Source organism: Furipterus horrens, unplaced genomic scaffold, assembly GCF_987537825.1.
Source record: "Furipterus horrens unplaced genomic scaffold, mFurHor1.1.pri manual_scaffold_15, whole genome shotgun sequence".
Taxonomy (NCBI): Eukaryota; Metazoa; Chordata; class Mammalia; order Chiroptera; family Furipteridae; genus Furipterus; species Furipterus horrens.
Window position 1 is genome coordinate 14,582,671 of NW_028327185.1, and position 26,558 is coordinate 14,609,228.

Genomic DNA, 26,558 nt, shown 5'->3' on the forward strand with positions numbered 1-26,558 from the left:
CTCAGGCAGGTGAGCAGAGAAAAATATTGATCTCAAGTACAGTTAGCATCTTGCATCTCCCGCAGGGGCCTGGGGCAGTGTCAGGACGGAAGTACAGTCTCCAGCTCTGATGTGCCACCTGGAAGGCAGGCCCTTGTTCACTCCTGCTATGGCTGAAGTCACGTTCTATTTGTCCATAGTAAGGAGAGAAAGAAAGTAAATGATGAAAAAGGTTAACAATTGAAGAATCTGGAACAAGAGCCTATGGAGTCCTTTGAAACATTCTTGCAATTTTTTCTATAGGTTTGAAATCATATCAAAATAAAAGAGTGAAAATATGTGTGTGCACACACACACAAAGATGACTGAGCAAAAACAAATGGGTTTATTCTGCCAATATTCTCACAGGGCCAGCAAGATTTCATAGGGAGCAGTTATTATTTGGGATTTTTTCTGTTCATTTGCTTTCCCCTAGATATACAAGTTGTAGTTTATAAAAGAAAAGCAATGTATTCTCTTATCTGCTTCAAATGAGCTTTCTCTTTCTTGAGAAAATAATTAAATTAAAATTTCAAACAATCTAAGTTAATAAGAACAAAATAATTTCTCCAACCCAGAAAGTTCTAGAAAAATTTCCCCCCGCTCTACTTGTTCCCTCTCAACAAAGATTTATGTTCCTCTACACTATCAAAAACTGGATTTTCCTAAACAACTTACATTTCATAATTAGAAACTACAACATGAAGACATTTGTCATTACATATTTTCAAAAGTTGGCAGTTAACCCTTGGAGAAGTAACAACTTGAAACTAGACTATATTAGTCTAGAGCCTGATTGGATGTATCTGAAGAATTTTAACCTGAACTGAGTTCTGCACCTTTGCCTTCACCTCCACTGTATAATTAGTCCCCAAATGATATTTATTTGTTAACTATGATATCTGGCCTTAAATTGAGAAAGTTTGTTTATTTGTTACTTTTCTTCCATTCAGTGTTGTTTAACTTGTTTATTTTTAATCGTCAACTTCCTCAAATCCTGACAAACTAAAATCTGAAACTATGGGAAGAAAGACCCAATCCCTTGCTCTGTGATTGTTATTCTTATGTCAATTTATACTGCTGATAACAACAGCAGCTAACCTGTGCTTCTTGTGCTCTCTGTGCTGGAAACAATGCTAATGCCTTATACACGTTATTTCGTATGACAATGAACCTGGTGCTATTTCTATTAACTTCACTGGGTAGGAGGAGGGTTGAACAGGGTGCTTCACTCTTTCAAGAAAATATAGTCCATGATGTTAACTGTTTTGTAACTGTGTTGTTTTGTTCTTTTTATATATTGGTAACATTTTAGTAAAAGGTGAAAGATTTATACTATCTGAAGAGAAATCAGAGTTTACATATATATATATATATATATATATATATATATATACACATATATGTAACATTTTAAACAATAACATAATCCTTTAAATAGGTGATTATTCAAAGATTTTTTTACATTCTAGAAGTGCCTCAGACAGAGTTATTTTAGAAAAAAATGCATTCAAGCTAAGCTTGAATGACTCTTGACATGGAAGCTTTAGAAGAAACCATGAATTCAGTGCTGAAATTTTGACCCAATAATGTTTATACTGCCTTCCAATGTGAAAATCTTTGATATTATGCTTCAGTAAAAATTAGTTTCATAGTGGCTGACTTGTGTAGTTAAAAAAATGCTTATCAAAATCAAGTGATATAATGGCTATGGTTGGAAAACAGCAAAGTAGTCTATGATTTGAGAGCCATTATTATCTTTATATAATTTGTATTGCTTTACATCTTGAATGCAGACTTTTATAGGGGTTTTAACCTTTAGATCCATAATACAGAGTAATGGAGAACACAATGAGTTCTTTGGAAATGAAGCTTTTTTAAAAATTTATGACTACAACTTATACACTTTGTTTTTTCTTTAATTTAACTTTTATTGTGGTAGAAAACTTAACACAGGATCACCTCTGTAGAGCTTATTCATCTTCCTTAACTTGAACGTCACGCCTGTTCATTAGCAGCTCTGTGTCTCCCCTTACCTCAGCTTCCGGCAACAACCACTCCACCCTGTGATTCTGTGACTTTGGCCATCGTAGATACCACCACAAAGGGTGATCATGCAGTATTTGTCCTTCTGTGACTGGCTTACTTCACTAAGCATGGCATTCACAAGGTTCCTTCATGGCGTCACATATTACAGTATTTCCTTCTTTGTGAAGGCTGAGTAATATTCCACTGTGTGTATACACCACGACTTGTTTCTCCAGCCTTCTGTCAGGGGACATTTTCATTCCCACACTTTGGCTAGCGTGCATAATGCTGCAGTGAATACAGGAGTGCTAGTATCTCTTCAAAATTGTGATTTCAGTTCTTTTGTATAAATACCCAGTTCTGGAATTTCTAGGTCATGCGGTGATTCTGTTTTTAATTTTCTGAAGACCCTCCATAGGTTTTTCAGTAGTGGTGCACCATTTTGCCTTCCCACCAACACGGTGCAAGGCTTCAGTCTCTAACAATGAACTATTGGAACAATCCCACTTACCATAGCACAAAAAAAAAGAATAAAATACTTAAAAATAAACTTAACCAAGGAGGTAAGGGACTTGTATATCAAGAGCTACAAAACACTGATGAAAGAAATTAGACACAAACAAGTAGAAAGACAATCTGCATTCATGAAAGAGGCAACTCAATATTGTTAAAACCCATGTGTTTTTAGAAAACCAAAAACTGACTCGTGAGACATATTGTTGTATTGTAAGGATCAGTCATTGTATCTTAACTCTGCTGGGTCCTTGTGCATCCAGGTGGGGAAAACGCCTGGGGCAGAGCTTTGTTTGTCCTTAGGTGTTTGTGGGTCAGATGGAGACAGTCTGAAACAAAACAATAAGTGCAGGGACAGAGGGACTTCCTTCATCCTTATCTTGTGTTGACTAGAGCTGAGCTTTTTAGAGTTAGTTACCAGCGCTCTGCTGCTTTTTAAGTAGCCCATCCCCATAAACTCTGAAAGCAGCTCGCTATCAACCATTTATACTTATCAACCAATGGACTAATTATATTGCAAGGGAAGAAATACTGTAATTGGGTGAAATTTTTATGGGCCAGAAATATTTTCTTTGAATGTAATTGAACAGCTAGACCACTTGTTTCATGTTAAATAAATGTCTAATGATAATGATAGGTGATGACCAATTGGCCAGGAGGTTGTCATACATACCAGGTTCTCGAGCGCATGTGCAGACACACATACACACACCAGAAACAGGAAATGAAACCATTCTGTATTTTTAATGAGGGTTAAGAAAGAACTATTATGTAAAATCTATAACTTCTCTCATTTATTTATTCTTTTAGTACACATTCATTAAATACCTAGTAGGTATCAGGAAATTTTAGTTTCTGGCACAAATATTTTAAAAGATAAGCAAGGTTCCTATATTTGAGGAGCTTACCTTTTGAGGAAGAAAGATAGAATAAACAAACAGATATATAAGAACATTCCAGGCAGAGGTAAGGTCTATGATTGGATTGGAAGGGACTGGGGACAGTTTTAGGCCAAGTAGTCGGGTAGGGGCTCTCTGAGACCCCGATGGGAAGGGGTTAACTGTACATCCCTGAGGAAAAGGTGGCTACTGGTGCAAAGTAAAAACCAGGTACATAAAACAGAAGGAAGGCCAGTGAGGCTGGAGCGACGTGAACAAAGGCAAAGAGGTACCAAGTGGGACCGGAAAGATAGACAGAGGCTGTTTATGTAGCGCCTGGCAGAACATGGCGAAGGGCTTGCCGTTATCCTAAGTGTGATGACAAGTATATCAAAGCTTGGAGCGTGATGCTATGGCTGTAGTTCTGAAAGATCCCTCTGGCCGCTGCTGTGCAGAGAATAACTTGGGGATAATGAGGGCGAAGAAGAAGGGAATGACGAAGACACGTCAGAAGGCTGTTCTGAGAGTCAGGTGAAAGACAGTAGCAGCTGGGACCAGGGTGGTAGCAGCGAGGATAGAGAGAAGCAGATAAATTTGGGATGTGTTTGAAGGTCAAGTTCGTAAGACTTACTGACGAATCAAATATAGGCAGTGAGGGAAAGAGAGGAGTCAACAATGACTCTTAGACCATGCTTGACTATCTTTATGAGTGGTGATGGCATTTACTATGAAAACAGTAATTTCTCTCATTGAGAGAGACACTGCGTGGAATGCTGCCCAGTCGCACCTTTGGTTAGCTTTCTCCGCCCCCTCAGAACACAGAATGAATTTCCTGTTCCCATTCTTTGTCATCCCTCTATAGACCAGAAGTTCATATAAATATTTGATGTCCTCTACTGTGTTCCACTTAATTAGCTAGGATAATATTTATGCCCTTAAAAGTTTTCCAAAAGATATAACGAGAACTTGTCTACCTGTCATTTGTCACGGTTTTTATTCTTCCTGCCTCACATAGCCAAAAATCTCATTCTATCGAAAACTCAGCTGAGAGGTAAACTCCGAACGTCTACAGCCAAGTAAGTGTCAGAACTTCCACGCTCTGACTCCTGTGCTTCTGTTGGTTCATTTGCTAAAATGTGAGACCTCATGTTAAAGTGGTGTTTGTCTGGTTTCCTGACCACCTGTCAGAATCCAAGTGACAAATAAGAGGGTGATGGGGTAATGCTAGAGGCAAGGACACCAAGAGCAGCAGAAAGTGACAGCCGATAGGAAGAAGGCACAGGCAGGCACAGTCTAAAAATGACATAAAATAACCTAAAAGCTCAGGAAAACAAGAGTGTGAACCATCTAGCCTCATGGACATTGCTGTCTGTCTTAAGGGAGGCAAAATACATGTCGTTCCCAACAATGATCTGAAATCAACCAGAAAAGTTTGTATAGCTTTGGAAATGATTTGGAAGAATGCAGGGATGTTTTCCCAAACAGTGAACGTAAAGTTTTGGCTCTTAGTGATAAATACATAATCTAGAAAATAACTTTATGTGAACCCTCTTTTCTGACACCAGTAGGTAAGTAAAGTACTTATCCTTTTTCTGCTTTTGGAAATCAAGCTTAATGGAACAGAATGTGTCTTTGAAACACATCTTCTTCTTCATAGCGGTCTTGGTAAGCTGAGGTGTGTATTACAGGTGGTCTTTCCTTGTGTGTCTGGCCTAGAAATGGAAGTAAGCCTCTTTTCAATTGGGGAGCATATGCTTTGTAATTTCAGGCTGTTGAACCCAGGGCTGCTATTGTAACTCAAAGCTAATTCCAATATATAATGATTTTCATGAACTTACTTTTCATATTTAGCTGTCCCATTGTTATCCATTGTAACAATTACTGTGAGCCTTTTGAACTTACTGTGAGTTTATACTATTAGAAATTGTATTTGGTTCTCTCCACTCTTAGAACATACCATTGATTTACCGGCACTAAAACAATAGTAATAGCTACAAAATTGAAAATTGTTTTCACCAGTTCACTAACTGATCCTTTACTGTGCTTTGGCTCTAAACTTCTACACTGAGGAAATTTTCATTGCCATCAGAGAGCTGGCCAAGGTTCCATTCCTCCATTCCCATATTCGATAAACACCTAATGAGTTAAAGTCAAGAAATGTAAGGCATTTGATGGTAACTGACCCCATGGACCAGGAATCCCCAAATTCTGTGTTGCTCCTCACTTTCCCATGCTTGATATTTCTGAGAAACAACCAGATAATGTGAATCAAATGCCACTCCACTGATGGCTATGACAGTGGCCTGGGTGCCAGTCCAGGACCTCCCAGTGCAGGGCAAATTGGAGTGTGTGTGTGAAATCTGAAAAAAATGGTCTTTTCGTCTCCCAATTAAAAATCTTTGCATGTCCTCAAGTTACAGCCAACATGTTGCCAGGAAAAAAAAAATCAAAGAAAGAGAAGGAGACCATTCACGCCTGTGAATGGCAGGCCAGGGGAAATAGAAAAGAACCATTCACACAAACTTGCCTGAGACCTGTCTCTTTCTCAAAGATCTCATATTTTAGTCAAGGTAAGTATGAAAAGTCAGCCTCAACCAAGTGATTACTTTTTAATACAAAGCCATTCTAGCTTAGAATATTTTATGTATATTAAAGAGGAGCATGATACATGAGTGATGGCAGCGATCACAAAGACGCTATAGGCCAACTGACTCATTTTAGTCCTCCTGGTGGCTTGTTTAAAACTGTGACAGTCTGTACTTGTACCTGCATGATAACTGCTCATCTGTTAAAAGAGAATATTATCTCATGGCAGGGTGAACAGACAGTTCCTAGATGTTGAGTAGAAGTGATCTGATTCCAACCAAAGCTGAAGAATTTAGGGAAGTGGAGCAGAGACTCTGGGGAACAGGATGCTGCTTTACCAGGCTTTGGGTCATTGACTACCACATCTTAATGTCACACATTTAGTGATGTGCATCACATTGCCAATGATGATACAAAAGGATGGGCCAGGTACAGATGATTGTACAAGTATTTATGTTGGAAATTTTCTGAGTCATGGATCTTGATAGAGGCTGTGTAAAGAGCTGCGTGCCATTAGAGAATTCAGTAAATACTAAAATTGGATCCTGTCTGTACTTACATTTATTTCTCTCTCAGACTCCCTCATTTCATCTGTTTAGTCACTGATCAAGTTTCCTTCTTTTTGCCTCTGAATTTTTACATTGGGGACATCTTCATTGCCATCAGAGAGCTGGTCTAAGTTTCATTCCTTTGTTTCCGCGTTCAACAAACACCTTAACAGTCAAAGTCAAAAATTTAAAGGCATGTGATGGTAAATAAACCCATGAACCAGGAATCCCCAAATCCTGTGTTTGCCAGTAACAAGGGGTTGTTGGCCAGCCCACCTGACAATCACTAGAAGCCCTCACTGACTCTTCTCTTCCATGGATCGTGCCTTTGGTGTGGTATGTAAAAAGGCCTCAGCAAACTGAAAAGTCACCTGGATTTTCTCCCGTGTTTCCTCTAAGAGTGTTATATTACAGCATTTTACATTTAGGTCTGTGACCCATTTGAAGTCATTTTTTGTTTGAAGGAAATAACGTTTTTAAAAATACACATCATACCAAGTCACTTGCCTGTTTACAACCCTGCAGTGACTTTCACTTAGGAAACCAAAGTCCTGACCATGGTCTACAGTTTCTGCCTCCTCCCTTCCCCCCGTGCCGGGCTGCCATGGTGCATTTCCCTCCCCTCTGCTACCTGAGCCTTCCCTCTGCCTGTTGGGATTCCCGACTCGTTCATAGCCTACATCAGAGTGGGATTATATAATCAAGACTGAGCAGCCGGTAATACAACTGAGTAGGACTCAAATAAGTAAATAGCACAGAGGAGGGCAGATGGAAGGAATTTCAGGGTAGTTGCCTCTAACAGCCTCCTTCGGTTTGTGTGTAGCTTTTAGTCTGTAAGAGGGTCAGCAAGGCCTGAAAGACTCAGAGGCTAAATCAATCAGAAAGTACCCAAGAACAGGAGGCTTGAATTGGATCTTTAACACAATCCCAAGATGGAACACTTTAAAATCTATGATCACTTTATATAAGGGTAAGGAATCTTTTAACTGAAGTAGAATTCATTGCCAGATGAATTTTTTAAATTTTTTTAAATTTTTTTTCAGAGAGAGGAGAAGGGAGGGAGAAAGAGAGGGAGAGAAACATTGATGTATGAGAGAAACATCAATCAGTTGTCTTTCACACACTCCCACCCGGGGACCTGGCCTGCAACAAGACGTGTCCCCTGACAGGGAGTTGACCCAGCGACCTTTCAGTTCACAGGTCAGTGCTCAATACATTGAGCCACACCAGCCTAGGTGCAAGGTGAATTTTTAAAACATGGACTATGTTACAAGAAGGAAAACCTTTTTCAATAATTGAATTGCATTGAACCAATAACTACATATATTCAAAACCTTAATTTTCCAGAATCATGTCTTTTAAAAATATTTCCAGGACTACGCATGTATCTTAATATCAGCTCTGTTTGCCTCCTCGTTCTTAAATCTCCATCAAGTTGTCATTTAGGACATTGTTTTGCTCCGTAACACATCAGCTACGGTGACTGATTTTAAAGAGTTTCTCCCCAGCGCTGACTCTTAGCATGGCTCTTTGCTGAAGAGTCCTTGTGATCCCAAGTTACCCTGAACACATGGGCCTTCTGCAAAAACAAACAAAAGTGTATTAGGCCACAGAAGGAATTAAGCAGTATTTAAATTCCTTTCTATAAAGCGGCAATAACAAAATTAAAAATTCCAGCATTTGTTTTGCAACTCATGAAGGCACTTATGTGAACACTTGTGACAGTAACATTACTCAGTAACTTGCACCTTTTTGCTCTTTCTGGAATGGATTTCAAGTCATTGAATTCTACTTTTTAATGAATAGTATTATAGCAATATTATGATGCAGCTTAATTCTGTTGGAAATAAATTCACTTTTAAATCACTCAAAATAACATGATGCTTTTCTAGGCCAACATAAATGCCACTTTATTATTCCTTAAATCCAATACTCTGTACTTAATATTATATCTGGCAAATAGTACTTATTTGTACATTTTATTAAGTGCCTACTTGGTTCTGGGAATGTTATTTATTTCTTATTAGAAAGGTACGTTTAACAGTGTAGAAAACCAACTTACACGGAACATTTTATGTGGGTCTGGTGCCAGCTAGTGGTACTTAGTATATATGCTTTTAAAATAATAACATGATCTTACTGAGATCAAAAGTGCTTGAAAACAAAAACATGTTTAAATATTTACCTGCCATGTTGGTGAGAACCAACAGGATGCACATGAGAACAGATTATGAAGTGGTCTGTCCACATGTAATGCCTCGCACCAACTTCTGTCCAGTCCTGCGTTCCGACATTGTGAAGATTCACGTCTACGGAGGTATGCATCATGACTGCATTTCTGTATCTCACCATTTACCACAAAATCTGACAATTTAATGCATAGATAAATATTTCCTGAATAAATAAAAATATCAAAAAATATTGTCATATTTCATTCACCACTGTGCCCGACTTCTGAAAGCGCTTATTTCATAGGTTATCAAAAGTAGGTCATGAACTTAATTATTCAGAAATATAGTAGACAACCTTGGGCATCTAAGCTTTTTAATCTTCAGGAATTCCCTATTTAAGTTATAGATCTGTGATCTGTTTAACCATTAGTTGTCTCAAGGGACTCTTACAAGTCTAAGGATGCTGGCGGGCCACTGAGATAGGCCTCCCAGGTCCAGCTTATTATTGTAATGATTTAACCATTAGCAGCAAATTTCAAATGGGCAGATTTTATTGTCCTGGGATGGAAGCAGAGTTATGGGCCATTTTCTCAGGTTTCAGTCTCTAATAATGTTTACTTTTAGAATCAATGCCTTCTTATTAATTTGCTCATTAAGGATGTTAATAAATGGTTCAAGGAGAATTTTAGATCTCTGCTAATGGCTCATGTATTAAACGGTCATAATCTTGAACTTTGAGGTTGAAAATTCTAGTTTTCTCTGATGCCTCTCGCAGATATGTGTACATAAGAGGGGAACACATTTCTTTCCCGGTCATGCCTTCAGTGCTTGACACAATCTCTGGGGCCATTTGTCAGTGAGCCCACCTGGTATGAAATAAGATTGATTTAGAATTGCAGCTTATTATGAAAAGAGCGTTCAAGTTGAATTAATTCATATTCCTCAGATGTGTAAAGAAAATTCATTCTCTGTATTTTCTATTATTGGTCTGCTTCCTCAGAAACACATTTAAAGGATAGGTTTCAATGCGTGTGCTCTGCATGCTGTAGTCATGTAAATCTCATGATGGAATACTGAGTCAGTTTGGGATAAATGATCATGCTTTCAGATTTCTTCCCACCTTCCCTACTGCTATGCGAGGTTGTTTTGCACTAGAAGTCTGGGGAGTGAAGGTCTGGTTTTATGTGACCTCGTGCAGTGGGGGCTAAGGGCCGAGCATCCATGGGGCTGCTTCCAGCTCCTTGCTGATTTCTGCTTTGGACAGGTTGGTGTAGTCGGTCCCCAGGATACTCTACCCTGGTGTGCGGGGGTCGGGGTTGCGGAGTGGGGACTGTCCCATCCTCTGGCACTTACTACTGGAGTGTGTGTTAAGACATCTGTTCTCAGCATAAAACCCTTACATTCCGCGGCCTTTGTCCCAATCTCAGGTTCCCATCCTCTCAGAAAGTCGGTGCCCCATACGACGGAGGCACACAACGAGTTCTGCATCCCTCTCCTGCTGCGCGTGAGCCTTCAAGAACACTCTCAAGCTCATCTTTCTTCCTAACACCTGCCCAACTGAAAGGCTTTTTGTTGGCTATGATGGCGTGTGGGCCTCCCTGCAGGTGAACGGGACCAGCTATCCCATGGCCACGTTCACAGCCCCCCTTTATTCATGGGCATTTCTATCACTCCCTCGGGGTTTCTCCCACTGAGGGGAAAAATGGGACACGTGTTGCTCTACATCTTACCTTTATTTCTCCTTTTCTTCAGGACATGGAAGGACATGCCTTACCTTTTCTGTATATGATATCCTCATTATCCCCACCCCTTAGCATATAAAAGAAAATCTTCATCATCTAACTTGGCATGCTTGGCTCTGGATATATTGATAGGAGCTTAAAGAATGTCAGTGACCCCCCACCCCACCCCCTTCCTAATGGGCCCAGACTTGGAAGGAAGGCTGCAGGGAAATGGAAATTGAATAGGAAATGAAAACACGTTGCTTTAATATTTTCAAACCATTATCTCTGTTCTATCTAGATCAATGATTGTGAATCCTGGCTGGTTATTAAAATCAGTGGAGGTCTTTTACAAAATACTGATGCAAGACCCCCCAGAAAAACTAAATCAGAACATCAGATATTGATCCATCTGATGCTGGGGGAATTTAAGTAAATTGCTCAGTGTCAATCAGCCAATACATCCCACTCTGGTGGGTGTTTTTCCTTCGTCCCACACTGCCAAGCACACCGTTGTGCTGGACCAACTATCAATATTTCTATTCTGAACTAGGTACACAAACCAAATTTATAATGCATGTCATGTTCAGTGCAGTGTGTGTATGGCATACATATTTCACATGTGATTTGGGTAGAAAACAAATCAAGAAAAACAGGCTTTTCTTGTGCACATCTTCATTCCTTACAATATTGTGGTGGAGCTTTGTCGCAATGGCTGAGCCACCAGGGAAGGGTTCTTTCAGCAAATGCCCTTGCTCACCGGTAATGGTGGAAGACAGCTTATTTCTCGAATCACACCAGTGCCGCCTTTTTGCTCTCCCCCCCAACACCATCGCAGCTCTGCAGAAGTCTTTCTCCGCAGTTCCTCTGGGGTCACTTTCAAGGATGTCTGAAGGTTCAGCGAGCTTGCAGTCTGGGTGGGGGGGCATGGAGAAATTGAACACAGACACACACTTCTAACTAGTACCAGGGATCCCTATGCCCTGTGCCACCACTGGGCAGTAAAGGGAACACAATCCATTGTGTTTCTTCTGCTTGCTTCCAGTCACTTCTAAAGGTACTGAGGACCTTTCTATATACACCATCCCATCTCCTTTCTTCTGTCTCCTGATTCACTGTCTCTCCCCACCCCCCGCCTCCTCTCCCTCTCTTCCTTTCCTCCCCTCTTTCCTCCTTCCCTCTCTTTTCCAATTCCCACTCCCCTCTTCTCCTCCAACAGAGCAATGAATCCAGCCACAAGATAATCCTGATGTCAGAGAACCAGGAGAAGGCTGCCCACACTATTCCCCCATCACCCCCGTCCTATTTAAATGGGTTCACCTGCCTGAGGGAAAGGAAAAAAGAGAAGTTGGGGTTTCTGGGAAGAAGTATGGTATATTGATTACCAATTTCTTTCCTCGCTGACCTCATTCTAACTACAGCCTCCGTTTCACATTCTGTCTATGGAAAACAAATGTCCCCAGTCACTGGATTTTGTGTGTCAGTGTTTAAAAACTTACTCTCAGATTTGAGCTGGCTCAACTGATCACAGTTTTCCAACTCCGGAAGCCAGTGACCTTCTAATAACAGTGTCTCTCCATATGAGAGGGTACCCTGAGCATGGCTACGTGCAGAGACGAGCTGGGATCTCACCCCATTTGGTCTCTGGACACCCTCGTTCTGAATCTGTATGATTCACAGCTAATATCAACACACACATGCAAAGCCCGTGCATTTCTCTGTCCTGTTTCTCTGGGGCTTCACTGAAAATAGTATCTGCATGTCACACAAGGAGTCAAAGAAGATACGTTACCAGCCACAGCAGGTAGACGTGGCCATGGCCATGTGGAAAGACCTGCCAGTGACTGACGTCACAGCATCTTCTCCAGTTCTGGAGGGCCAGGCACGAGTGCACTGATCAAAAGTTTCACATTCACAGATTCCTTTGTCTCCTTTTTTCCCATTTCCAGCCTGGATGTGTAAATACCACTGAAGTGGACATTAAGAAGTCATCCCGAATGAGAAACCCGCACAAAACACGGAAGGTAAGATCACCATCTGTTCTGCTGATCTTAGTAATGAGCTTAGGGGACATCAGTCAAGTCTCCGTTCCCATTTCATGGGGTACCTGCTAGTGTCTCTGCTGCTCTTTCTTGTCGCTTGGCTAGAAGAAATTCTTGGCATTCAAGCCCTGGTCTCTGCCAGTCTCGGTCCCCTGAGGAAATAACCCCATCCTAAGACATGCAGGTGTATATGCCAAGAAGGGGTCAGGATGTTGGGGACCCTTCTGTCCATCAGAGGGAAGAGGCATCAGTGATGAAAGGTATCTTTTCCAGAGTCCAGGGGACTGTCTGAGAAAGAGTGGTACTGATGGGAGAGGGGCATTTTCAGCAAAAACGTCTGAGGGAGAAAGGGACATTGTAAAGATCCTTAGCTACAGAAATTGTGTGAGAACCCCCTTTTAACATCAGAATTTTGTGACAGCCGTAAGATAATGACTGTATGTATAGTGTCTGTAGATGAGAGAATACATACTCAAAAAAAAGCAGCTCTCCAGAATTTAGCATTTTAAATATTATTTTGAAAACACATAGCAGTCGTATCTACATATTTTTTTTTAAGTAACGCACACACACGGAAGGCATTTTTACTCATTCCATTAAAAAACATTTGATGTCCATAAGAATTTCTGGCCTGAAACAGTTCCTCTGAGGATGTGTCCAAGGATGGTCATCGGCAGCCGTCCGACTCGAGAGACGATGGTGTAGCTTCTTAAGAGTCTATCTGCACCACCGAGAATGGCTGTGCAGTCCGACTCGGGAGTGACACGGTATCTGTCTCCTCCCGTGTTGAATCGACATCTTGCGATGAAGCTACAGAGCCTGGGCAGGGTGATATGGAGGGTCTGCTGTTGCCCATGCAGCAGACCCCCCCTCTCTTCGCAGCTGAAGGGCCCAAGGGAAAGACGGAGTCAATACAGCTTGGCTTCAGGTGCGCCGCAGGAGTTGCCGGTGTTGACTACAACGTCGAACCGCCTTAGGGACTCCGGCTCCGGATTTTCTGTCGGGGTTTACTCCCTTAGCCTTTCCCCTGAAGAGGTATGCCGCAAGGCAGCGGAGGTTTTTTGGAGTCAGAGTTTTCCTTCTCTGATGTGCCCTGACTGGAAGATCGAACCAGCGACACTTAGCTCGCAGGCCGACGCTCAATCCACTGAGCCAAACCAGCCAGGATGGTACCACTACATTAAAGCGTTCCCCAAAGTTCATGACCTTCTTTTCTGTGGTATTTTCCTTATGTAAGCACAGCATTTCCCAGGGCAGGTGTCCCTGAAGTAGGCACAAAACACTGATTTTGGTTGTCTTATTTTTTGTTGTCTTTTTCTTCCGTCCCTAGAAACATATGCATCAGGTTCAAAGGCCCCAAGGTGGTTCAAGTACCTTTTCTTTCTTTTAAGGCAGCGTTGACCTTGACTTAGGATATAGAAGCCACAGGAGAATTGCCACAAAAACCATTAAGACAAAACGCTCAGAAGCTCTTGTCCCGGGAACTCTGTGAGAGGTGGAGGCGGGGCCAGACCAAAGCAGGCCTATGGGTGTCCTCCCTCTGCTGACGGGGACTCACATTATGGAATAAGATTCCAAGTGCGATCAGCTCTCCAAAATGTGCATTAAGCCACCTCTCACTACTTTCTGAATGTTGAAGAGCTACTGGTTATCTTATCTTACTTTGTGTCAAGTTGCCCCAACAGACACCTACTGAGATCTGCTTTAATTCAGAAGAGAAAGGGGATGGATTAATGAGATAGAACTTAAAGATAACCAAGTCATCAGTTATACTCTTTTTTAACACCATACTCAATATTGATGCTTTACCAATGCTTCACATAGCATCGTTCTTTTTTTCTTTCAATTACATTTTACATCCAACATTATTTTGCATTAGTTTCAGGTGTACGGCATAGCAGTTGAATAATCATATACTTTCCAAAGTGTCCTCCGGCTCCCCAATATTTCCAGTACCCAGCTGACACCCTATATATTATCACAATGTTATTAACTATATTCTCTGCGGTGTACTTTCCATCCCTGTGACTTTGGCCTTGTGAAAAGCAAGAGCTCACAACGTTGCTCTTTGCATACCATCAGCCCTTGTCGAGATGGGAAAACATGAGGGATGGCAAGGCAAGATGCACAAAGACATGGAACCCTGAGTGGTATTCGTCTTGGTTGCAGCCAATTTCCTGTGACCCCATAATGCTGGTACTACAGGGCCTGACAGCAGAGCTGTATGGTACTAAAATTACCGAAGCAAAACTCAAGTTCTCAAGAATGCTGCAGCGATTGCATGCATGCCCTTGATTTTAACAGCTGGAGAAGATACATATAGCTTCTCCCTGTCAGAAGTGTAGAATTTGCTAGAATCTTCACAGTGTTATTTTATTCTAAGCCACATGCTGGTTTGTCTTTCTTGTTCTTTTCATTGAACTTATTGAGATGACACTGGTTAGAATGATCACCACTGCTACTTGGCTCAGAACTGGAACAATCCAGTCAGTCGGCAGATTTAATAAGTCTTTGTGTTAAGCCTACATGGTAGGTTTTATTTTGTGGGTGGGACTCATATAATTTTTATATGTCTTCATCCTTCATCCTCATCAAGGAAAAAGTTCTCTCAGGCCATCCCCAAATTTTATCATCACACTTTCCACGTTCTCTCCCTATAGTCAATTATTTTGTCAAAGTTAATAATCTAACCACCTTTTTTATTCAGATCTGTGCTTCTGCTTTACATCCATATGATACTTATGATACCAGTGCCTTTGGAATTTTGATAAGAAGCTTAATCAAATATATAGCAAAGTTACCTTACTAAATATATACCACAAAATTACCTTTAAGAAAATCTGTGACTACACATGATATTTTGTCCTAACATATTTCTTTTTTAATTTAATATAGTCTGTCTATGGTTTACAAAATGATATTAGAAGTCACAGTCCTACCCACACACCCATGCCAGAAACTAAACCTCCAACAGAGGATGAGCTACAGCAACAGGTGGGTCAACCTAGAAAATGACCTGTTAATGGGCTACGGAGTAGTGGCTATGAAACCAGATGGTGACTGTTAATAGCAGGTATTTTGAAAGGTTACTTGTATGGTTGACTGTTTCAAATAGAAGGTTTTCAGTTAAAAAGCAACAACACTGTCTAATTTTAAGATATGTAATCAAAACTCTTCAGTATTTAATTCCCCAGGTCCTTCTTTCTCTACCCAATTTTTAAAAGTCACATACAGTAGTTTATAGGTGCCTCCATTATCAATGGTTATTTTGTACTCCATAACTCTTCTCTTAAAGAATAAGACAAGAGCTTGGCTACGTTGTCATGCATTTCCCATATCAAATCATGTAATATGATCTTTATAAAAGGGCTTATTCTTATTTCTGCAGTTCTGGTCTCTGTATCTATACGCCTCTTGAAGTTTTCCTATATCAGCACTTGTGTACAGTTCTCATATAATCACTTCTTGTTTTACCAATTGATCAAGTTTTCTCTCCAAGTAATATTGCAAAGTAAACACCAGTGTTTCATATCAAATAATAATTAATCTCTTAGTTGGTTCAGTCATGGGACCTTTTTCCCTTTTTGAATCTTTTTTCTTATAATATATTGTAGTATGGTTTATCAATAATATAATACATTTTCTAGTATATTTATAATCATCAGAAAGGAAAAGTAATTCAGTGAATTTTAAATTAAAGTTTTCCTTGTATGATTATGTCCATGTGTTTGTCTGAACTATTGATAAAATTATTCTCAAAACACATGTCATTGATGCTTTGTTGGGATAATATTAGGAAGTAGGGTACATTTTGAAATTATAATAACAAATAACAAATGCATTTATATTCTAAATTCAATATTTAGGAAGTACATGTGATTCTGATTTGGCTATTCACCATGAATAAATGTTTAAAATTTCGATAACACTTTTAAAAGAAAGTTACATTTTGTTACAGCGGGCAGAATGTCCAAATTCATTGCTGTTCTAAAGTGATATTGGTTATTTTCGCATTCAAACAGAATTTTAATTTTTAATTTTTTCAGAGCTCTCTCATTTGATTTTTTTTTTTACAAACTTTGGAATTTTACTGATTTAGGACATATTCTTGTTTGGAATTGCCCCATTTGTCAGAAATTAGAGCTAAAGATTATGAGAGTGTCAGTATTCATATAACCAGTTTTTTAACTCTCTTTTCAGATTAACTATTGGCAAATACAGTTAGACAGACATCGGTTAAAAATGTCAAAAGTTGCTGATAGGTAAGTATATTGACATGTCCATATACATTTAAAAATATTAAATGACAATGAAATCTCATAAAAATTATAAAAGAACTGTTGGAAAGGGAGCTTAGTAATTGGAAACCTGTAACAAAGTTTTTTTTTTTTTCTTTTCTTTTTTTAGCATAGAAACTTTCAAGGAACTATTTTGTTGCAGTTTAAATTACAGGATGATCATTATTGTCTTAAGTCTCTAGAGGCCTAATCCTTGGGCGCCCAGAGTCAGATACGGAAAATAATCCCAAGGTGTTGGATCCTTTCCCTCCTGCAGAGAGCAATCACACTTCCAATTTAGGAAGTTTCCTTTTGGACTTTCTGTAAATTTATATTGACATTTACATCGAGTCATTGCATGACTCCAAAATTTGTATTAAACTCAGATTTTAACTATTTTCCATTTCTTCCTTTAAATCTGTCCTTTATGGCGTTTATGTTCTTTACTTCGGGGCATTGTCCGATCCTATCTCTTCAACTATTTTCCTCTCCACTCTCTCTTTTGTTTTTTGTTTTTAATTTTTAAATACAGATTTAAAAATATTTTTTTCAGCAGTGATTTCCCTTTTACCTAATTTCTATAGATACTTTTCACAAAAATTCCCTTTGAGCCTCTTCTCCAAGTTGGCTAAAATCAGTTCAGCTGTGGGTGCACTGGTCAACCAAGGGCTGGACCTGACCCTCAGCACGGACCTCTTCCCCCTTCCTTCATTGTAGGGGAGGGATATCAACTCACATGGCTTAGGCATGGGGATGGATGGAATCCTTAGCCACATTTGTCTCCCAAGAAGCATAATAAGTTGATGCATGTAAGTTATTGAAATGTGAAAACTGCCATTGGGTTTCATTCTATATGCAAGCAAGAATCCTTGGCCAGACATTTTTATATTATGTCCCTTACTTTGGGTTTCATATAACCTCAGCCACACAACTAAGGAAGATAAATCTGTTTCTTCTCTCTAGTCTGCTAAGTTACACGGAACAGTATTTAGAATATGACCCATTTTTTGTGCCACCTGACCCTTCTAACCCATGGCTATCTGATGATACTACTTTCTGGGAACTTGAAGCAAGGTAAGTGACATTTTTTGTACCCTCTAAATGTCTTACTTACTTCAGGAATAATCCTATATCTGAGTAAGTATAAAGGTAAATTTACTCTGTGTCTATATTAGCCCATGATATGAAGTTCTTATTATAAAGGTAATGGTTTTTGAATCTTAGATATTCGAATTTGTATTAATATATGCACAAAATAAAGAAATAAAAGTTTTAAGACAGACTAGTCAGAATTGGAATCTTTGGTTCTTTAAATTTAGTTCATTGTTTTAGCTTCCTTAAAAATCCACATAGTCATAAAGAGCCGTGTATTCAAGTAATATGAATACTAAATCCATACTTAATTAAGCCTATTGTAAGTATGCCTTTATACATTCAACTTTAAAAGAAAATATTACCTTACCACAGCACTGTAAGAGAAACTGACAAGACACCGACTTCTTAAGAAAACCAAAGCACAATTTAGGACTCCCTGGTTTCTTTCATGAGCTAGGGAAGAATTAACTTATCAATCTTGACAGAGTGATAAAAAGGTCATTGCACGTCACTTCATAGAGTGAGTATTCAGTATTCTGTAGCACTTCTCTAGACTGGATTTATGGACCTTCTCTTTCTTTTCTGTTCATCCAGTGGGTCTGAAGTGCTTGAGAAATACAGAACTCTTCATCCATAATTTCTAGATTTTATAGATGAGGAAGCTAGAACCCAAAAATGTTGTTACTCCACCAAGATTAGGTCATGTATTTGATCGACATCAGAATCCTAACCTAGGACTTACGCCTTTCGGTTCCCAATGCACCTTCTCCTAGGACAACATATCACCATGAGACGGCAGAGGGCGTGAGCTAAGAAATTGGGCTGTAGGGTTATAATGTCTGCAGTTTACCCCCTTATTACGTGTCCAATATTGGCAAGTCATAACCCTCTTCGTGCTGCTATTTCATTACCTACAAAATGAGAATTATAAAGTACCTTTCTCATAGAGTTATTGAAAACAACTAAAAGAGTTTATCTAGAGCACTTAGCACCTGATCCTCAATAAACCTTAGCCTTTATTATGAATTCCTAACTTATATCTCAGTACAATTTCATGCTGAGTCATCAAGCTGAGATTTTATTCCCCTGAAAGTTAAGTTAAAGATGGCACGGTTAAGACATATATGATTCTGAAAGGAAATGTAATGGTAGGGAATAGGGCTTGTAGTAAAAGGGCTGAGTCTCGTTTTGATTTATCTCCTCTAGTAAAGAACCAAGCCAGCAGAGGGTAAAGCGATGGGGCTTTGGCATGGATGAAGCATTGAAAGACCCAGTGGGGAGAGAACAGTTTCTTAAATTTCTAGAGTCAGAGTTCAGCTCGGAAAACTTAAGGTAAGACATGTTTTTTAGATCTTATACTCTAAGCCAGAGACATATATCTGTGATATGTCTGGTAATTTAGGACATAGTACAATAGATCAGTTACTCTCCCACCAACATCACGATGATGACATGAACCCATTGAATTTCTGCCACTTGATGGAGGGGGAGAAAAGGTACCCAAGGCAAAGTCTGCTCAACATTTTCAGTTCCTCATAGTGGTTTATTTTTATGCTGTCTCTTGATCTTTTCACTGTATGAATGTTGTGCATTTGCTATGGACTCCATAAAGCAGTGTAATACTTAGATTAATGTTTGGCAAAGTAGAAAATGGCCAATAATATTTAGGCATTGAATTGAAACATCTATTCACCAATATTGACTTTCTTTGCATATTGCTTGTCAAGTAAGGTCTGGAAAAAGAGGTTGGGTGTTTGTATCAAATAACTTGAAACATTTTCTTTGCACATTAAATACAGCCCCAGGGCAGGTGAGGACAGTGCCACATTAAGCTGCTACTGAGAGAGGGGTACAGTACACATTCCGCTCATCTGTTGTAAACATCATTCTTACGTATTTTTTAATCTTTTCTAACTTGAAAGACACCTGGAAATTAATTTTTTAAACGTGAGACACCGGAATAGACTAATGGCTCTGTCTGATATCACTGAAGTGAGTGATAACTTCCCACTACCTAAAACTGGTTTCCCGTGAACTCTTTCATTCATTACTCTTTTGAAACATTATCCCTCATTTCCTTACCCATGACATATTCCATCCTATGAAATTCATTTACCGAAAGATCTCAGCATTCATTTGTTTTCATAAGAACTAAGGAGTGCTGGGAACTGTCACATTCTTTTCAGGGGACTTAACAGATACTAGTAACAAAATAGGCAGGACTTTGACAGATGTGTCCCATGGATGAATCAGGTTGACCATAGATACACCCTGGAGGAGTTTAATCGTATATACATGTGCCCATCCTGGATTGCTGGGTTGCAGCTTCCCACCCTCTTTCAAGTTTCTGAGAACCTTTTCAAGTTTATGAAATCTATAGTTGCTAAGGATGTTTATTGAGCCTACCAGATAACATTTTCTATATTAAGGTCACGTCATCAATTATTGAGGGCAGTAATGTATAAAAATAAATCAGAAATAAAGGATATTTTTAACATTGCAATGGATGAGGAAGTAAAGTTTCCTCTAATTCTCTAAGTTTTTAAAGAAATGGTGATATTACAAGAACCATGATGAAGCAGTAAACAGGTAATAAGCCTCGGCAGTGTTACTTAACCAAATAAAACTGGTTCTTGATTTCATTCACATTGCAGCCCGCTAGGGGATACAGAGAAGACAGACCACAGCACAAAATTATGGGTGTTTAGATCAGAGAAATATAGAAGGATGGTTAACCCAGAGTTAGGATCAGCAAAGGCATCCTTGGGAAAATGGCATCTAGACAGAGATATGGCTGGTGAGGACATGACCAGGCACAAAAGGAACAGGGAAGAAACTTTTGGGCAAAGGGAAGAACAGGTGCAAGCTCTATTTTCATGAATTAATGGAATCACTGCTGATTCATTAATTCAAACTTCAACCATTTCTTATGTCAGTAATTCTGTGCCACACTGGTTTCCCTGCTAAGTAATTACATACAAAAATATTACATGTATTATGTGTGTGTGTGTGTGTATACTCAAGAAATATATATGAGTTTATTTCTAGAGTATCTACCTTATTTCTATTATATGTTTCCCTACTAAATGTATAGATGACAGGTAGGTAGATAGATAGACAGATATCGGTAGAGATATAAATCTTTAACACCTACTCTATTCCATAATATGCTTTCTAGCTACTACTTTTATAAGTATGCTATGCCTTTTTGTCATACATCTAATCATCACAATGAAAATAAAGTGTCAATATTCTCACCCCATTTTACAGAGAAGCAAAATATGTTTGGGGAAGGTTAAGCATGTTATCCAAGTCAAATTGCTAATAATTGCATCCTAGGCTTTCTATAAACAATTCTGTCCACTGCTCCCCATGGCGGAGCCCCAGTGCTCATACCTCAGTATCAGGGATCACAGACTGAGGGAGACAAAATGGCCCAGTTAGCCAACAGGGCTAATTGCCCTTAAATAAGCCCCAATCCACCTACCTAAGCCACACGCCTCTAAGCACCTGCTATTTATGCGAGTGTGACACTCAGGTGAGTGTTTTCCTCAAGGATCAGCACAGAAAAGAAGAGTCAAGAAATACTGCTTATCAATAACTATTTCCTCTTCAGCTGCAACCTACGCTCCCCATTGGTCCCTATTTTGCTCATTCCTTTGCCCAGTGAAGCACGTAAATACTTAGCATAGAGTCAATACGAACTAATTAGTAATATGAGTTTTATTTTTGAGTACCTAAAAATATGTCAGGCACTTCCACCGTGCCCTTTACATAATTAATGTCATGCAATCTAATGGAAACCCAGAGAGACAGGCATTATCATCCCATTGTACCGATGAAGAAACAGGCCCAAAGATATTATAACACTTGCTCATATTCCAGCTGCCATTTAATGGCAGGGGCGGGGGGGATTTTAACCAGTGCCCTTTCTATTCTACTAAGTGATTAAGACAATGACAACAATATGCTGAGGATGAAAAGGACAATGAAGCTCTGATGGAGGCATTACAGGGAATGGCTATGAGCATATCATCTGTTGCACATTATCCAGGGGCAAACCCCAGGTATGACACTCATGGTGGACAACCTTGACTGGGTGACCTTGTTTTTGTATCCTCAGTCTCCTGTTCTCTGAAATGGGGGGAAGTACTGAGTTAATATCACTAAATCCCTTAGTATAGTGCCTGGGCTCATGTACCAATGGAGGTGTTGTTGTTATTATTTTCTCAGCTTTTTGATAATCTATCTGTATGTCCAAGTCTATGTAAGATGTTGCTGCATCTATAACAGCTTTCTAGAATGTGCTTTTCCAAACGCAGTCCTTGCCCCAGCGGAAGAACTTCTCTGCTCTGTGTTCCCAGACTGTCTAGTTTGTACTATTTCTTGAGAGTCCCTTATGGGTTTCCTTGTGCTGTGGCCATGTGAATGTTTTTTTCCCCCTCTATTTGTACTTTGAGGACAGATTCTTTTGAGTGATGTGTCAAAGTGTACTGGAATGAATTTGAATGAGCATTTATTATAATGCTTATGGTACCTCAGATTGCATATGGTATTCCTGTTGGATTGCAGTGTTGAAATCTCTATTTTAGGAAGAAAATGGCCTTGAGGCTTCCCTTCTCAAGGCAATAGTGGTAGTTTTATGTTAAAGGCATTGACTAAACTGGATTATCTACTGGTACATATTGGAAAGCGATATCAAGACACAAAAATCACTAGAGTGAGTAGTATTTGATATTCCAATTCTAGTTCAACTGAAACTTATTTCTGGCCTCTCTTTCATGCCCAAGTTAAAACTTAACAGTTATGAAGGTACTGCTGACCACCTTGTACCTCTCTTAAGACTATAACTCATGGTAGCCTCTGTCCTTCGGTCATCTTCTCAATTCATGATGACACCTCCCATTAGGGCCATCACAGTGCCTTTTGAGGATAACATAGACCTAGTAGTTACTCTTTCAAGAATATTTTATATTAACAAATTATGATATACATATTCATCTTTCTAACATTATTTCTAGGTCAAATCAAAAGCTATAGAGCAACATTTAAAGAAATGGAATCCATTAATACAACATGGTCCCTTATTATCAGACTTTTCTATTTGCTCTTATCAACCAAAACATGTTCTGGTGTTCTTTCCTCTCAGCATATCTTTTTTATATTTATATGTTTAGATGTCAGTATGTACTTATTTTCTCAAAGCTTCTTGAGTGATGTAATGCCTCTGCAAATTAAAGCCTTTCAAACTACTGCATGGGAAAGCTTTCTGCTTCTGTCATTCCATAGCTCTCTGAATTCAATATCCTAAAATTAGTTACTTGCTCTGATTTCCCCAGCTAGGGCCTTTGATGATCTGCGCCCAACCTTCCTTTAGCTCCAGGAAAGCTTTGCTGTAATCCCCTTACCAGGTAGAGCAGAAAATCCTCTTCATACTGAACCTCGTTGCTCAAATGGACAAAAGATTTAAAGAACACAGTATAATACATCACTTTATCCCCAGTCACATGCTGTGCGTCACTCACCCTTAATACCCTCCCAACTCCTCTTTAGCAGTGTTCCTTTGCATTAATAAAATTAAGGTTGCACAGAATCAGGGCTCTGGCTGATCATAAGACATTGTTTTCAATATTTCCTTCCAAAAATTTGTATACATTTGAATGCAACTAACAAAATAATATCAGTAAAGGCCTCATCTAGGAAGCCCTCAGAGAAAGTGAATCCATTATCCTTCATCATTGCAAATTGTGTGATCACTCAGTTTTACAAGAATTTTCAGATGATGAGACATCGGAGTAAATGCTTGCTGTCACATTCTGCGTAGGTTCTGGCTAGCAGTGGAGGACTTGAAGAAGAGACCTATTAGAGAAGTCCCCTCTCGAGTTCAGGAAATATGGCAAGAATTTCTGGCTCCAGGAGCCCCCAGTGCCATTAACTTGGATTCTAAGAGCTATGACAAAACCACACAGAACGTGAAGGAGCCTGGACGGTACACATTCGAAGATGCTCAGGTTGGTACAGGGGTACGTGGGCCTCAGTTTTTGGCACAGATGTGCTCCCGAGAAGTTGAGAGTTGAGATACTTTCATTTTATTTTATTATAGTTGGCAGCTCTGCCTAATATTCCGGATCAGGTAATTATATGTGAAATAACTCTTCATTGATCTAGAAGAGATAGAGACACTATAGAGTGACCTGTTTTTAAAAGCTTGGTAATGTTTTGGAAATGTGTATGTTTTTACACACAGATTTGTTGAAGGGGAATATTGGAAATATTTGAAAACTTTGATTCTATCTTCTCTTTTGTTTGTTGCTCAGTATGTGAGCAAACATTTATCCCAAGTCACCCAACTTCAGTAACACATATTTGAAATCTTTAAGGTGTCATCCAATGTGAAGATTCTAAGATTCTGACATACCTTAATTATTCATTATTACAAACATTCAGAACTCAACTAAATTAGCTTAAAGTTATGTCAAACTCAAACCAGTTTTGCAACTGATGATAAAATGAAATACCAGATTCAGGCACTTATTAATTTTTCAAGTCAATTGTTTAATCTGCAAAAAGAAATAAAAGGAAATTGATATTAAGACATTAACTTCCTAAGACAAATTTTCAAAAATTTTAAATCAAACTGGACATAAATGTTTCCTTAAGAACAATTTAGCCCTGGCTGGTGAGGCTCAGTGGATTGAATGCTAGTCTGTGAATCTAAAGGTCGCCAGTTAGATTCCCAGTCAGGGCACGTGCCTGGGTTGTGGACCAGTTCCCCGCAACTGGAGGCGTGAGAGAGGCAACTGATTGCTATTTCTCTTGCACATCATGTTTCTCTCGCTCTTTCTCCCTCCTTTCCCCTCTCTCTAAAAATAAATAAATACTCCACAGCTCCTGGTCTGCAGCTGTTCTTGTGGTGGCATTGTGGCATTCCTCTGTGGGAAAGGAGTTGTGACACAGCTGAACACCTCTTTCTTAGCAAAACAGAAAGTGGGCACATGTGTGACAAACACAGGATGTATTCTGTAGTTTTGTGTGGCTAAGGAGACGATCCCTTTCGAAACAAATCAAGATTTATCGTGTGTCTTAGATTAGGATAAAAAATACAGTAGACTATTTGAGCAAATAAATAAATAAATAAAATCTTTAAAAAAAGAATATTTGAATTTCTACTTTCTCTAAAAAAATATGATGCTCAAGAAGAAAAATAAACTCATAATGAGAGGGTATTGTTTTCTAATAATGTGTTGAAATTGGCTTTTAAATCAGGAACATGCATACTTTACAATTTCTTAAACCATTTTTGCAAAAGAATGTTAACTAAATATTAACTAAAGTTAACCACAGAAGATGAATAATGAGAGACACAAATACCCTTCCTTAATTTTACTCTCAGTAGAAACTACATTTCTCCTTGTCTTTGGTTTACGGAAACGAGCCTCTATCTATGTATAACGGTAACACAGGTTGAAGCAGCTAAGCAAGGGCCCATTCTCCCTCTCAGTGCTGTGGTCTTTTAAGTGGAAATAATTACATTCTACACAGACACATGACTGAGAGCAGAATAAAAATTCTGGCCTTGCTTCCTCCTCTGTTCACTTATTTTTTATTTCAGTTCACAATGAAATTCCACACATTTTTCTCGAACCAACAGTATGTAAATGTTTGCAATGGCCTTCCTGATGTCTTAAAAAGAACGTTTAGTTATCTGTGTCTTTTAAAGATATTTTGCTTGATGGGTCTTCAATAATATGAAAAGGCGTAGTTTTCTACAGAAAGCATTACTAGCAGATGCTAGGCTTCTCCTTGAATTAAGCTCCGATGTTTAACTCCAGCTTTTTGTGGGTTTTTAAACCCTATCTTCAAAAATGTAATAGGAATTCCTTGTTCTTGTTGGGGAAGAGACCCCAGGTAATGGTTCAGAGAGCAGATTCCAGAACCAAATTGCCCGGATTCTAGTCTGAGCTCTGCCCAAGACCTCAGTACCTGACTTCCCCATGCCTCTGTTTCCTCATATTTAAAATGGATTTGATAACGGTTAGCAACCTTGCTGAGCTTGTGTGAGGATTGAATTAATTAGTATAGGCCAGCATTCCGGAGCGTCTATTCAAGCATTGACAATGCCCTGCCCTGTAGTCTGCTAAAGATTTATCATTTCTTTCGTTCTCTCAACAACTTTATATTATACCTTAGAAAAGTAAGGCTGAGAGAGCTGAATGAACTGGTCTAAATTTGCACTTTGTAACTGATAGATCTGGAGCAAGATAGTATCAGAATCCCAAAATGCTTGACTCCAAGCAAGACATTATTTCACTCTTACAACAACAAACTGATACTGTTTTCAATGTACCCTACTCTTGGGGAGGAACTCTAGGCTGGATACTTGAGGTTTACTCCTGAATGCTTTGAAGTGGACTCAGAGTAACTACAAATTACTGCTGGTGCGTTTGAGATTAGGGAAATGGAGTCATTTCTAAAAAAATACATTTTATCCAGATACTCTCAAAGGCTTCAAAGCCCTACATCTACCTGCCATTTCACTGGACCAGAAAGACCAGGAAGTATTTACACCGTCTTCAGCTGCAATGGGCCACAGCACAATCTTCCAAAATTGGGCCAGTAACACCGAATGGGGTCAATACATCTTTTTTATTTTTCGCTTCTCTGTCATTAAAATAGAACAT

At 39.2% G+C, this 26,558-nt stretch overlaps 1 protein-coding gene and 1 non-coding gene across 7 annotated transcripts in view; both read left to right on the forward strand.

Annotated features, from left to right (window-relative positions):
• Positions 1 to 26,558, forward strand: part of RGS7 (regulator of G protein signaling 7) — a 300,375-nt gene that overhangs the window by 260,931 nt on the left and 12,886 nt on the right. For all 6 annotated transcript variants that reach the window (XM_090263548.1, XM_090263551.1, XM_090263546.1 and 3 more), the window contains 6 exons: positions 12,413 to 12,487; positions 15,401 to 15,499; positions 16,706 to 16,767; positions 17,746 to 17,856; positions 19,084 to 19,209; positions 23,702 to 23,888. In XM_090263548.1, the coding sequence (XP_090119674.1) occupies positions 12,413 to 12,487; positions 15,401 to 15,499; positions 16,706 to 16,767; positions 17,746 to 17,856; positions 19,084 to 19,209; positions 23,702 to 23,888 (660 nt within the window). The remainder of the gene's footprint in view (positions 1 to 12,412; positions 12,488 to 15,400; positions 15,500 to 16,705; positions 16,768 to 17,745; positions 17,857 to 19,083; positions 19,210 to 23,701; positions 23,889 to 26,558) is intronic.
• LOC149992442 (small nucleolar RNA SNORA41) lies at positions 24,758 to 24,889 on the forward strand. The gene has a single exon (XR_016508378.1). It is a non-coding gene; the product is annotated as a small nucleolar RNA SNORA41 (small nucleolar RNA).